General features: G+C 39.8%; 1 protein-coding gene across 1 annotated transcript in view; it reads right to left on the reverse strand.

The window, feature by feature from the left end:
- Positions 1-13662, reverse strand: part of ephx4 (epoxide hydrolase 4) — a 101686-nt gene that overhangs the window by 23150 nt on the left and 64874 nt on the right. Inside the window, exons 5-6 of the mRNA XM_042005731.1 lie at positions 12308-12411; positions 9745-9893 (exon numbers count right to left, since the gene is read on the reverse strand). Coding sequence (XP_041861665.1) covers positions 9745-9893; positions 12308-12411 — 253 coding nt within the window. The remainder of the gene's footprint in view (positions 1-9744; positions 9894-12307; positions 12412-13662) is intronic.

The raw sequence follows: 13662 nt of genomic DNA on the forward strand, positions 1-13662 counted from the left end.
AAACATGGAGAAGCAGCATTTAGCTGTTATGCTGCAAACAAATGGAACAAACTTTCACCAAATGTAGACATTATAAATCCACGTTAAACATTTCTGTTCTTGTGTGTCTTTGCATGGAGTCAAAGTCAAAGTCAGCTTTATTGTCAATTCTGCAGCATTTACAGGACAAACAGAGATTTTAAATTATGGTCCCAGCAAAAACCTGAAACTTTCACATCCAGCCTAAAGGCGGCCAAGATAGCCTTTTATCCGAACAAGATCCACAATGCTCCCAACACACGACATGTTCATGGCGTTTAACTCTCTTCTATCTCCACCACCTGCTCAGCCTCCCACTGTGCTGACTGCAGAAATGTTTGCTTCCTACTTCACTGAAAAGGTCGCTACCATCAGTAACCAATTCACTGAGCCTGACCAACTCAGCCTTACCAAACCAGCTACTGGTGCCTCACTCTGCTCCTTCTGCTCTCTAAATGAGGACCAAGTCTCTAAACTTCTAGTCAGCTCAAAACCCACAACCTGTCCTCTTGATCCTGTTCCCTCTGACATCTTGCAGAGCATTTTACCTACAATCAAACCTGCAGTAACCCATATTATCACCTCCTCTCTTAAATCCGGTGTCTTTCCCTCTGCCTTCAAGCAAGCTTGGGTTACCCGCTGCTGAAGAAACCCACACTCAACCCAGCCCAGATTGGAAACTACCGGCAGGTCCCACTGCTTCCATTCATGTCTAAACTACTAGAGCGTGCCGTCTTCAGTCAGGTCTCACAGTTCCTCCAAGACAACAACCTGTTTGATCCATTTCAGTCTGGCTATAGGCAAGGTCACTCTACTGAAACTGCTCTCCTGTCAGTTACTGATTCCCTACGGGTTGCCAGATCCGCTGGTCAATCCTCAGTCCTTATACTGCTGGACCTGTCTGCTGCCTTTGACACGGTCAACCATCATATACTGTTCTCCACACTCTCTGAGCTTGGCATCTCAGGATCTGTCCTCTCGTGGTTTACGTCCTACCTCACAGGAAGATCCTTCAAAGTATCTTGGCGAGGGGGTGTGTCCAGATCACATGGGCTGACAACAGGGGTGCCTCAGGGCTCGGTGCTTGGCCCTCTTCTCTTTTCACTGTACACCTCCTCACTCGGTGCATCATTAACTCTCATGGCTTCTCTTACCACTGCTATGCAGATGACACTCAGCTTTTCTTTTTCTTTCCCACCAGACGACACAATCGTCTCAATACTAGAAATACTAGGAGGACAATTAAACATCTGCAGTCTGATCTCCAAAAGAGATCAGATCTCTGCACTTCTCCTACACGCCAACTTGGATTGGATCTTTGCTTAATGGAATCCTGCTACATAATAATATACCAACAAACATGACAGACATTTCTGAATACCAGTGCTTCAGAAAGGACAGAAATTCTGGGAAAGGGGGAGGAGTGCTAATCTACATCAAAAAAAATTTGAAATGTGAATTGGTTGAGATGCACACATCTCTTGAATGCCTAGTTTTGAATATAACTTTGTCACCTTCAATGAACTTTAATATTGTCCTGTATCACCCCACCTTCTCATAATGTGTCCTTTTATGATGAACTGAGTCAGGCAGTGAAACAGCTTGAGGTTTACAGTGAGACTATATAGTATGGTGATTTCAATAACAATTGATCTGATAAAGTTTGCCAACACAAATTGAAAATAATGATGAATAAATTTAACTACTAACAAATGATTAACGGACCTACTAGGATTACTAGGCAGACAAAAACCCTGATAGACATGGCTTTAACTAATAGACCTGAATGCATTACAAGGACTTATAATTTAATAGCAGGACTCTCAGACCACAACATGACCCTGACAGTTAGAAAACTTACTAAAAAGAGATTACAATACTTTGGTAAATCTGATAACACTAACAACATAAAACTGATTTTCCTAAATCCAAAACTTTGCAATTTGAAAGGGAATTAAGACTGTGGATCAATGTTATCATTTTTTACTGCAGCCATCACAAAGACAATGAAAAAATTCACAAAGGGAATAAAATGCAAACAAAATAAAAATACTCTTCCATGGCTAAACAATGAAATTAAAAAACTAATGAAAATGTGAGATATGGCACTGAAGAAATTATTAAGATCAAAACTTGGTACTGATCTCTTAACTTAAAAACGTTTAAGAAATAAAGTGGTTCAAGAATTCTGAAAAGCAAAAGTATCTTATTACACTCAACTGATAGGCAATGCAAGGGGCAACACTTAAAAACAAAGGAATTCAGGAACTTATTTTAGATGGCAAAAATATTAATGACAGTGCCACTATGGCTGGCTGGAAAATAGCAGTAGTACCAATACTTAAAGCAGGAAGTCCGGACTCAGTGTGCAGTTACTGACCCATATCAATTCTGCTTGTACTATCCAAAGTGATTGAGAAAGCTGTAGCTGTACAATTAGTTGATCACTTGGAAGCCTATCAGCTCCTCCACGCACAGCAGTTTGGTTTTAGATTCAGTTATTCGAGTGAAATAGCAAACTGCTGTTTTGCGGAGAACGTGAAAAAATCCCTGGATAGCGGTCAGGTGGTTGGAGCAGTATTTTTAGATCTCAAAAAGGCTTTCAAATTGGTCAGTCGCAGCCTTTTTATCTGAAATGTTTTCCTTCAACATCTCTCCTGAGGCAGTGGGCTGGTTTGCATTGTCTCTTCAGGATAGAAAACAATGCGTTAAAGTGGCCCAGGAATGACTTACCCTTAATCTGCCCTGATGCCAGTGGCCAGCTTTACGTGGACGATACGGGTCTTTTTGCACCTGCCAAGTCCTCAGAGCCGGCAGCAAACATTCTGTCCTCCTGTAAGGCTGAGGTGGGTGGGTGGCTTATTCAAAACCAGCTGGTACTGAATCTAACCAAGACAGTAGCAATGTGTTTTTCTATTAGAAAACAAAATGTGGAACATAGTTTCCAAATACTTGTGCAAAACATAAACTCTGTAACAGAATTTACGTATCTTAGGTTGGTCCTTGACCCCCAACTGAAATTTGATAAACACATTAAGAAAATCTCAAAAACAATAAAAACCTATTTAAATAATTTTAAACTAATCAGGCACTATATCCCAGACGAGGCCACCCTCCTATACGTGCATGCAATGATATTCTCACATATATCATATTGCATGACAGCATGGGGCCAGACCCCTCCCTCAGCCACAAAGTGCATTGGGTCATTGTTCAATCAAGCAATAAAACTTATGGACAAAAAGTTTTAGTGACTTGTGCTTTCTCAAACTAATATTTAAATGTATCAATAATTTAGCAGCAGAACCACTTAGTTCATTTGTTCAGACACAGAATAGCAATGGAGTCACCAGAGCTTCCACCAACCAGAACTTGAAAACTTCCACCAACCAGAACTGGAAGCTCCCACACTGCAGAACTTCGTTTGTTCAGTCTGCCTTTTCTTATAAAAGGGCAAAGCTGTGGAATAATTACCAACTGAACTCAAGACAATATCTGCGTTTAAAACCTTCAACGCTAGGCTTATATTTTGACTAAAAACAAACCAAAACTGTAACCACTTGTAAATAGTACTGTATGTGTGTGTGTGAATGAATTATAGATTTGTATTGTGTGTTTAGGTGAGTTTTATATAGGTTTTGTAATACATTATTGTATTTTAATGTAGTGTAGAAAGGCCCAACCAGCTGCCTGCTGTACTCCCCTTTCTTTCTCTCCTAAATCTTTTCTCTCTAGTCATGCTGCAACTGGTAAATGAAAAGAGACAGTACGAATAAGACTTGATGACATCACAGCAGGACAACGGCTACTTTTTCTATTTGACATTTAGCAAATAAATGACTGTGAGTGTTAATTATGCAGCTTCATGTAAACCTGCAATGGTGTGACTGTCTATATTAATCAAATGAGGGGCATAGGTCATGCCACCTGGTTTATTTACTTTCTGCTCTGCAGTCATACAGTGAAGCTACGTCCTTCTTTAGCCCTGTCAGCTCTTTCAGGTGCATCTCTAATAAAGGTCCTCCTGTAGCAGTAATAGTATTAAAAGTTACATACACAATACTAAACATACTGCCCCATTTAGCTTCATTGCTAAATCAGACAACCAGCTAACATATGTGGTTTTTATTGAAAGTCTTGATATATCATAAAACTGACAGTACAGAAAATAAAACTTGTCAGCATCATGTATTCCTACATCGGATGAATGTAAACGTATCATAAATCTAACGTGACTTCATTTAAGTTTACTTGTAAACACAATTATCTGTAAGACACATATATAATATAAACCTAATATTTACAGACACGTGGAATCCAAGGTCAAACTAATGAAATAGTCCAGCAACACGATGAATTCTCTGCAACATCTCTGCACTTCTCTGCTACAACCTGCAGGGGGCGACACCTGGACAGAGTGCTCACTCTGACAGATTTTCTACAACAAAACTTAATTTATCTCACTCCAACATATTCTTTTAATCTTACTTTATTAAACTATCTTTGAACTATCTATTAAAAACAATAATAACTCTGAAAAGGGCAAATGTTCGGTCCGAAGGGCAAAGGGCATCAGTGGCATACAAAGATAGAACCAACTAGTGTCTATCTGTGCATGCCACTGATGATAAACCAACAAGAGAGATGATGCTGGGGCAGAAAAGCCGATCAGCTGATCACTGACAGTTTAAAACAAACTGTCCAGTTGACAGAGTTCTGAAGGATGGCCAGGAAGCCGCGCACAGGAGACTGGGCTTTGGAGGATGGCCAGGAAGCCGCGCACAGGAGACTGTGCTTTGGAGGATGGCCAGGAAGCCGCGCACAGGAGACTGTGCTTTGGAGGATGGCCAGGAAGCCGCGCACAGGAGACTGGGCTTTGGAGGATGGCCAGGAAGCCGCGCACAGGAGACTGGGCTTTGGAGGATGGCCAGGAAGCCGCGCACAGGAGACTGGGCTTTGGAGGATGGCCAGGAAGCCGAGCAGACAGTAGACTGGGCTCTGGAAGACGGCCATCACACACACTAACAGATTTCAGCGCCAGCTTGTCATGCCGTCAGCCCACAACTAGTGCCGACTATACACAACTGGAAATCGAGGGGAAAATATGGCAAAAGTCTTCTTTCACCAGCTTTTTTTTCCCCTTACTTTTGTGTTAAAGTATTAAATTATTTGGCTGCAATGGGGATGTGAAGGCGATTTTAAACAATATAGTAAAAAAAAAAAATGCTGCTGAAAAACATGTCCTACCCTATCTTTAAATTATTTATTTACTGTTAATGAGTAGATGGGTAGTGGGACAGTCCAAGTAAGCTGGTAGGCTCTGGCCCGTGGGCTGCAAGTAGAATAGAACTGTCCTAAAGGGTTAATAAGGTACACATACATATAATATTGACCAATTTGTTAAATCTATAATTCCATGAAACAACAATATTCATGGCAAATGATTAAATTATAGTATTCCTGTTGCAATTTTGTCAATTCTTTCATTTTGGATTTTTTTTCAGTTATGTTTTCCTTCAAATTTCCACACACAGTATATTCTGAAATCCAGCATCCTCACAAGTCGCAAGAAAATGCAGTGACAAGAAAACACTATAATGCTTTAGATAACCATAGAAAGCAAATCATCAATGTCCAAAAAAGCTCCTTAAAACAGTGCCTCGGCTTTGCAAGGCCAGCAAATGACATCTGCACCACATCTAGTAAAGATATATGTATTCCACAAGACACTTGCCAGAGCTGAGCCAGCAGGGGCCTTTTGAGACATTATTCAGAAGTACCCTCTCACAGACAAATGTGAAATTTAAGTCATTCACGCATTATAATAAAACCTCTTATACACTGTACTGAAATTTCCTCTCACATACTATACTGAAATGCTCTCACATAATATACTGAAATGCTCTCACATACTATACTGAAATGCTCTCACATACTATACTGAAATGCTCTCACATAATATACTGAAATGCTCTCACATAATATACTGAAATGCTCTCACATACTATACTGAAATGTTCTCACATAATATACTGAAATGCTCTCACATAATATACTGAAATGTTCTCACATAATATACTGAAATGCTCTCACATAATATACTGAAATGCTCTCACATAATATACTGAAATGCTCTCACATACTATACTGAAATGCTCTCACATACTATACTGAAATGCTCTCACATAATATACTGAAATGCTCTCACATAATATACTGAAATGTTCTCACATAATATACTGAAATGCTCTCACATACTATACTGAAATGTTCTCACATAATATACTGAAATGTTCTCACATAATATACTGAAATGCTCTCACATAATATACTGAAATGTTCTCACATAATATACTGAAATGCTTCTCACATAATATACTGAAATGCTCTCACATACTATACTGAAATGCTCTCACATAATATACTGAAATGCTCTCACATAATATACTGAAATGCTCTCACATAATATACTGAAATGCTCTCACATAATATACTGAAATGGTTCTCACATAATATACTGAAATGCTCTCACATAATATACTGAAATGCTCTCACATAATATACTGAAATGCTCTCACATAATATACTGAAATGCTCTCACATACTATACTGAAATGCTCTCACATAATATACTGAAATGCTCTCACATAATATACTGAAATGCTCTCACATAATATACTGAAATGCTCTCACATACTATACTGAAATGCTCTCACATAATATACTGAAATGCTCTCACATAATATACTGAAATGTTCTCACATAATATACTGAAATGCTCTCACATAATATACTGAAATGCTCTCACATAATATACTGAAATGCTCTCACATAATATACTGAAATGCTCTCACATAATATACTGAAATGCTCTCACATAATATACTGAAATGCTCTCACATAATATACTGAAATGCTCTCACATAATATACTGAAATGCTCTCACATAATATACTGAAATGCTCTCACATAATATACTGAAATGCTCTCACATAATATACTGAAATGTTCTCACATAATATACTGAAATGTTCTCACATAATATACTGAAATGTAATGCTCTCACATAATATACTGAAATGCTCTCACATAATATACTGAAATGTTCTCACATAATATACTGAAATGCTCTCACATAATATACTGAAATGCTCTCACATACTATACTGAAATGCTCTCACATAATATACTGAAATGCTCTCACATAATATACTGAAATGCTTCTCACATACTATACTGAAATGCTCTCACATAATATACTGAAATGCTCTCACATACTATACTGAAATGCTCTCACATACTATACTGAAATGTTCTCACATAATATACTGAAATGCTCTCACATAATATACTGAAATGCTCTCACATAATATACTGAAATGCTCTCACATACTATACTGAAATGTTCTCACATAATATACTGAAATGTTCTCACATACTATACTGAAATGTTCTCACATAATATACTGAAATGCTCTCACATAATATACTGAAATGCTCTCACATAATATACTGAAATGTTCCTCACATAATATACTGAAATGTTCTCACATACTATACTGAAATGCTCTCACATAATATACTGAAATGTTCTCACATAATATACTGAAATGCTCTCACATACTATACTGAAATGTTCTCACATAATATACTGAAATGTTCTCACATACTATACTGAAATGTTCTCACATAATATACTGAAATGCTCTCACATAATATACTGAAATGCTCTCACATACTATACTGAAATGCTCTCACATAATATACTGAAATGTTCTCACATACTATACTGAAATGCAGCTCCCTGTCTCATCCTTGACTCAGTGTTTGATAAAGGAAGTTCTCAACCTTATGTTACTGTTATTCGTCAGTGTTTAAGTCAGTGTTGAAGCACCCTGCTTATGTAACAGAGATAGTAACTGTGTTGTTGTATGTATAACATTATATTAAAATTTGTGGCCAGGACACGGACATTTTCAACTTGTCATCTTGTTTGCAGAAAGCATAGCGGGTGTAGATTCTGTTCAATGGCAGTGGGATTGTTTAATTATATTGATGTGGTCATGAGTTTATGATGACTAAGTGAAGCAGCTGGCTTTTCCAATACTATACTGGCCTCAGCAGATACTATTAGAAGGGTTAGATCTAACATGACAGCAACCGGATAACTGACAGTAGGAAGTCTGATTGAGGACACGCTAACTATCCACCTAGCATAACTCGGCCCTTAAGATATGCAGTGATGTCAAAGGAAGACCTGGACAGCACTGGACAACATCCTCTTCATCTGCGTTTGGAGTATTCTCCAGGATATGATATGCTGTTAGGTCTTCGTTTTACAGCACTGTATATCCCAATGGCCGAGTTTTGCTAGGTGGCTAGTTAGCATGTCCCCATTCAGACTTACTACTGTCGGTTGTCCGGCTGATGTCGCGTTAACCCTTGATAGTCATGGCTGAGGCCAGAATAGTATTGAAGATGCCAGCTGCTTCACTGAGACTACTTCCAGGCGAATGAACAAATATTAATACAGCATAGGTCTTCACAAAACATCTGTCACGATGTTCTCCAACTTCTTCTTCTTCAGTTTGTTTTGAAAATGCGCTCCTGTTTTTTTCTACTACGTGACTTCCATTTCAACTGAAATGACTTCCTTTTCAAGTGAAATTTGCTCTCACACACACTAGTAGAATTCCTTTCATACATATTAGTGAAATGTGATTTTAGAAATTTCACTATAGTGTGTGAATGATTTTAGTATAGTGTTTTATTTCAGTATAGTATGTGAGAGCATTTCAGTATATTATGTGAGAGCGATTTCAGTATGATATATGAGAAGTTTCACCATAGTGTATGAATGATTTCAGTATAATATATGAGAGGTTTCAGTATAATGTGTGAATGACTTAAATTTCACATGTGTCTGTGAGAGGGTAATTCTGAATAATGTCTCAAACGGCCCCTCATACAGAAGAGCCACAAATAGCAGAGATTAAGCCCAAATATGTCTTTTTGGAGTGTGTACTATCATTCTATTCAACTCTCCACAGGACGTGTCTCTTGTATTTCTGTGCATTTCCCCACAAAAGACGTGTCCATTGTCTTTGTTTCTATCTGTCCAGAGGACATGTGTATGCTGTCTGTCTGTCCATCTGTCCACAGAACAGGTCACAGGAGTCTGTTATGTTGGGTGTGGGACTTAATGATGACACATCTTTGTTGGACTGACTAAACTTTTGATGGATGCTGCATTTATATCTAATCCTGCCACCCTCACCTGTCACTTCTTAAGCTGCTGGTTGGCGAATCTCCCAGAATGCTGTCCCATATTTTATAGACGTGTTTTTTCTCCATCCCAACAGTTTATAATGTTTAGCTGGTTGTAGCTGGTAGATTTGTTATTTTCTCTACACTATTAAATTGGTCAGTAAAATGTAATTTCTTTGTTCTTATATCTGTTAAATAAATATTCAAACACATTATTAAATTACAGATTTATTTAGGTGGTGCTTATACATTTACTGCTTTGTACTAACCCAGAAAACAATAGGGGAAATGCAAGTACTTTTTATTCAATTTTTTTCTAATTTATTTCAAACCCCACCCACTATCATATAGTATTTTTTATGCAACATCACAACTTACTCCCAAATATGATTCTTCACCAACTGTTATTTCTAAATCTGTTCATGATAATCTTCAACATGGTTTGACTGACGATCTCACCTGAAAACATTCCTGTAGTAATTGAGAGCTCCTGTTAGAGCTCCTGGCTGGGAGAGTGCATATAAGTAGGCTTCAAGGTCCTCTGCAGTGAGCCAGCGGCCCTTCCTCCCGATGCCTGTGCTGCGACTGGTGAATAAAGCCTTTAGTGCCTACAATAGAAATCAAAACATGGGTGAGTTTGTGTGACTGGGACAGTCTTATATAGAGATCATTTTGAGGATGTCCACATCACTGTAATGAGTTGAAAAAAATGGCAAAATCAGCTCAGATGCCCTTCAGCTGCAGTTCTAGCAAACCGCTATCTCAGCTATTTCCATGCTGTTTCTAATCCTGCAATCATAACTCAACATTCATACAGTTAATTAGCCTGAATACCAGGTGAATGCTTTATTATTAACTGAAATTTAAAAATAAAACCTAGACAAATCGCTTTTTAAATACAGAAATAAATAGTTTTGATCCATCCTTTCATCCATTTTCTTGCAGCCTATCTGGGGGATCCTGAGGCATTCCCAGCACAGCTGAGAAAAACGGTCCTTCCAGAGGGTCCTGGGTCTCCTCCTGGCGGGACATGCCTGGAACACCAGGGAGGTGACCAGGAGGCATCCTAACCAGATGTCCGATCCTCCTCATCTGGTTCCTCTGGATGTGAAGGAGCAGTCCTACTCTGATCTCTTCTTGGATGACCTAGCTTCTCATCTTATCTCTAAAGGTTGGTACACACACAAGGATTTTCTAAATCTGAAGAGATGTTTTATCTCTTAGAGACCCCAGACATGAAGATAAAAAAAATCATACATTTGAGTTTTAATGGTGCTGTGTGTTGTGACTTCAATAATCTCAGCACAGAACAACGCAACACACACACACAAATGTCAACGCACATTTGTCCCGCAACCGATCTAGAATCTAGTCCTTTGAGCCAGAAACCTCGCATGTTCAAATGTGATTGAACAAAACGAAGAACCATGGCAACAACTGGAAAAACAAAACGAAGAACCATGGCAACAACTGGAAAAACAAAACGAAGAAACATGGCAGCAACTGGAAAAATAAAACAAAGAACCATGGCAACAACTGGGAAAACAAAACGAAGAACCATGGCAACAACTGGAAAAAGAAAACAAAGAACCATGGCAACAACTGGAAAAATAAAACGAAGAACCATGGCAACAACTGGGAAAACAAAACGAAGAACCCTGGCAACAACTGGAAAAATAAAACGAAGAACCATGGCAACAACTGGGAAAACAAAATGAAGAACCATGGCAACAACTGGGAAAACAAAACGAAGAACCATGGCAACAACTGGGAAAACAAAACGAAGAACCATGGCAACAACTGGGAAAACAAAACGAAGAACCATGGCAACAACTGGAAAAATAAAACAAAGAACCATGGCAACAACTGGGAAAACAAAACGAAGAACCATGGCAACAACTGGAAAAAGAAAACAAAGAACCATGGCAACAACTGGAAAAATAAAACGAAGAACCATGGCAACAACTGGGAAAACAAAACGAAGAACCCTGGCAACAACTGGAAAAATAAAACGAAGAACCATGGCAACAACTGGGAAAACAAAATGAAGAACCATGGCAACAACTGGGAAAACAAAACGAAGAACCATGGCAACAACTGGGAAAACAAAACGAAGAACCATGGCAACAACTGGGAAAACAAAATGAAGAACCATGGCAACAACTGGAAAAACAAAACGAAGAACCATGGCAACAACTGGAAAACACAACACCAGCATGGAAGAGGACATACAAGACAAGGGAATGATGGTGGTCTTGCGACCATTATTAAAAGAAAAATCCAGAACTGAAAAAATTACAGACTGGAGACGGACTTTATCCTTTATGCTCCCCAGTCAGCTCGCTCTCTGATTGGCTATGTTCCTTTCCACATCACAATCCACAGTCACAACTCAGGAGCCATCTGCTTTTCACACACATGTGAAGATTAATGGTCGTAAATATTGACTATTGATGTGTTCAGGGGCACTATAGGTTGTATTTAAGAACTGTTACTGTCACCAGTGACTTCCAGGAACAGTCTAGTTGATGACCAAGTACAGATTGCTGGCAGCTGGAGTTCAGAAGATGCAGCTGGGCACTGGGGCAGTGAGGGGTAGCATCCCAAGCTGCATCTTCTGAGAGGAAGAAACCCATAACAAGCTACAGATCGACCTACGGGAACAATACCCCCAGGGATTCCCGAGGGGGGGGACAAAGGATGACGATACATGGCGATGGAAATACGACAATGACGATGGAATGCATGTGTAGCAAGATAGGCAAGAACCGACATAACGTGCGGATCCACCAGGCCAACATTAAGTGTGTGCAGAAGGTTCTAGAGTCACAGCGCGCAAGAGCTACGTCTGTCTGTCTCTGCGTCTGTATGTCTCTCTGTTTGTCTGTCTCTGTCTGTCTGTCTCTCTGTTTGTCTGTCTCTCTGTCTGTCCGTCTCTCTGTTTGTCTGTCTCTCTGTCTGTCTGTCTCTCTGTTTGTCTGTCTCTCTGTTTGTCTGTCTCTCTGAAAGTTATTAAACCCACCTTAAAATCATTGATGGAGAGCATGAGCTCTGGAAAACATGGCAGCTGGAAGAAAAAGAAATGGCTGGACTTCATCAGCTGACTGGGGTGGCGGAGAGCGTAATCTGGAGGAGGAGGAGAGAAAAGGAGGAGGGGAGGAGAGGAGAAGAGAGGGGGAGGAGATGAATGGAGGAGGATGGGTAAGAGAGGAGGATTAGAGGTGAGCATCACTCACTTCTATCAATAACAACTTTTTCATAAAAAGTGAGGAAATTCATTTATCTGGTCAGTATTTGTTGTAACAGGTAAAACAAAGGTATGTCCTTCAGATGAAAAAGGTGAAATATCACCTGATGTTATGATTTTTTTAACAGCGCTAGGAGACGGCTGCCTTACCAGTGTCTCTTACGCACCCGAGTGTTTCTTTCTTTCTTTCTTATCGTTTTATTCCTTATTTTATATATATATATCCTATTGAATATTTTGTTTATTGTTTATCTTGTTTATTCAAGAGATGAACTTTTTGCATTGAAGACTAATGTCGGAATGCAGCACAACGTACCGACAGACCTGAGGAGGAAGTACAGAGGCTGCAAGTCAGGATCTAAGCTAAAGGCTTCTCGATGACGTTTTAAGCCAGTGATCCCCTCTGTACTAATGGGGAACGTCAACTCACTACCTAACAAGATGGACGAGCTGTTGGCACTGAACAATCAACGGAATTATCGCAAGTGCAGCTTATACATCTTCACAGAGACATGGCTCACTGATGCGATACCGGATGCTAGCGTGGATCTACCGGGTTTCACTGCTGTGAGAGCTGACAGAGACATGATCGCCTGCGGTAAGAGCAGAGGTGGGGGGCTCATCATATATGTGAACAAACGTTGGTGTTGCCCAGGACATGTCTCAGTGAAAAAGGAACTGTGTTGCCATGACTTGGAACTGTTAGCCGTTAGTCTGCGGCCATATTACTTGCCGAGGGAGCTTAGTCACGTGATCGTGCTCTGTGTTTACATCCCGCCCAGCGCGGATGCATCAGCTGCCTGTGAGAAGATACACACAGTAACAGCAAGGCTGCAGACAAAGCACCCCGAGGCGTTTATGGTCATATCTGGGGATTTTAATCATGCTTCCCTGGACTCTACCTTGGCCTCCTTCTACCAGGCTGTAGACTGTCCCACAAGGAACAACAGAACAATAGACCTGCTGTACTCCAATGTGAAGGATGCCTACAGAGCCACCCCCCTCCCCCACTTGGAAAGTCTGACCACAACCTGGTTCACCTACAGCCACAGTACACCCCCCTGGTCAAAAGGATGTCTAAAACCACACGCTCGATCAGGAAGTGGTCACCTGAGGCAGAGGATGCTATG

Source organism: Melanotaenia boesemani, chromosome 14, assembly GCF_017639745.1.
Source record: "Melanotaenia boesemani isolate fMelBoe1 chromosome 14, fMelBoe1.pri, whole genome shotgun sequence".
Taxonomy (NCBI): Eukaryota; Metazoa; Chordata; class Actinopteri; order Atheriniformes; family Melanotaeniidae; genus Melanotaenia; species Melanotaenia boesemani.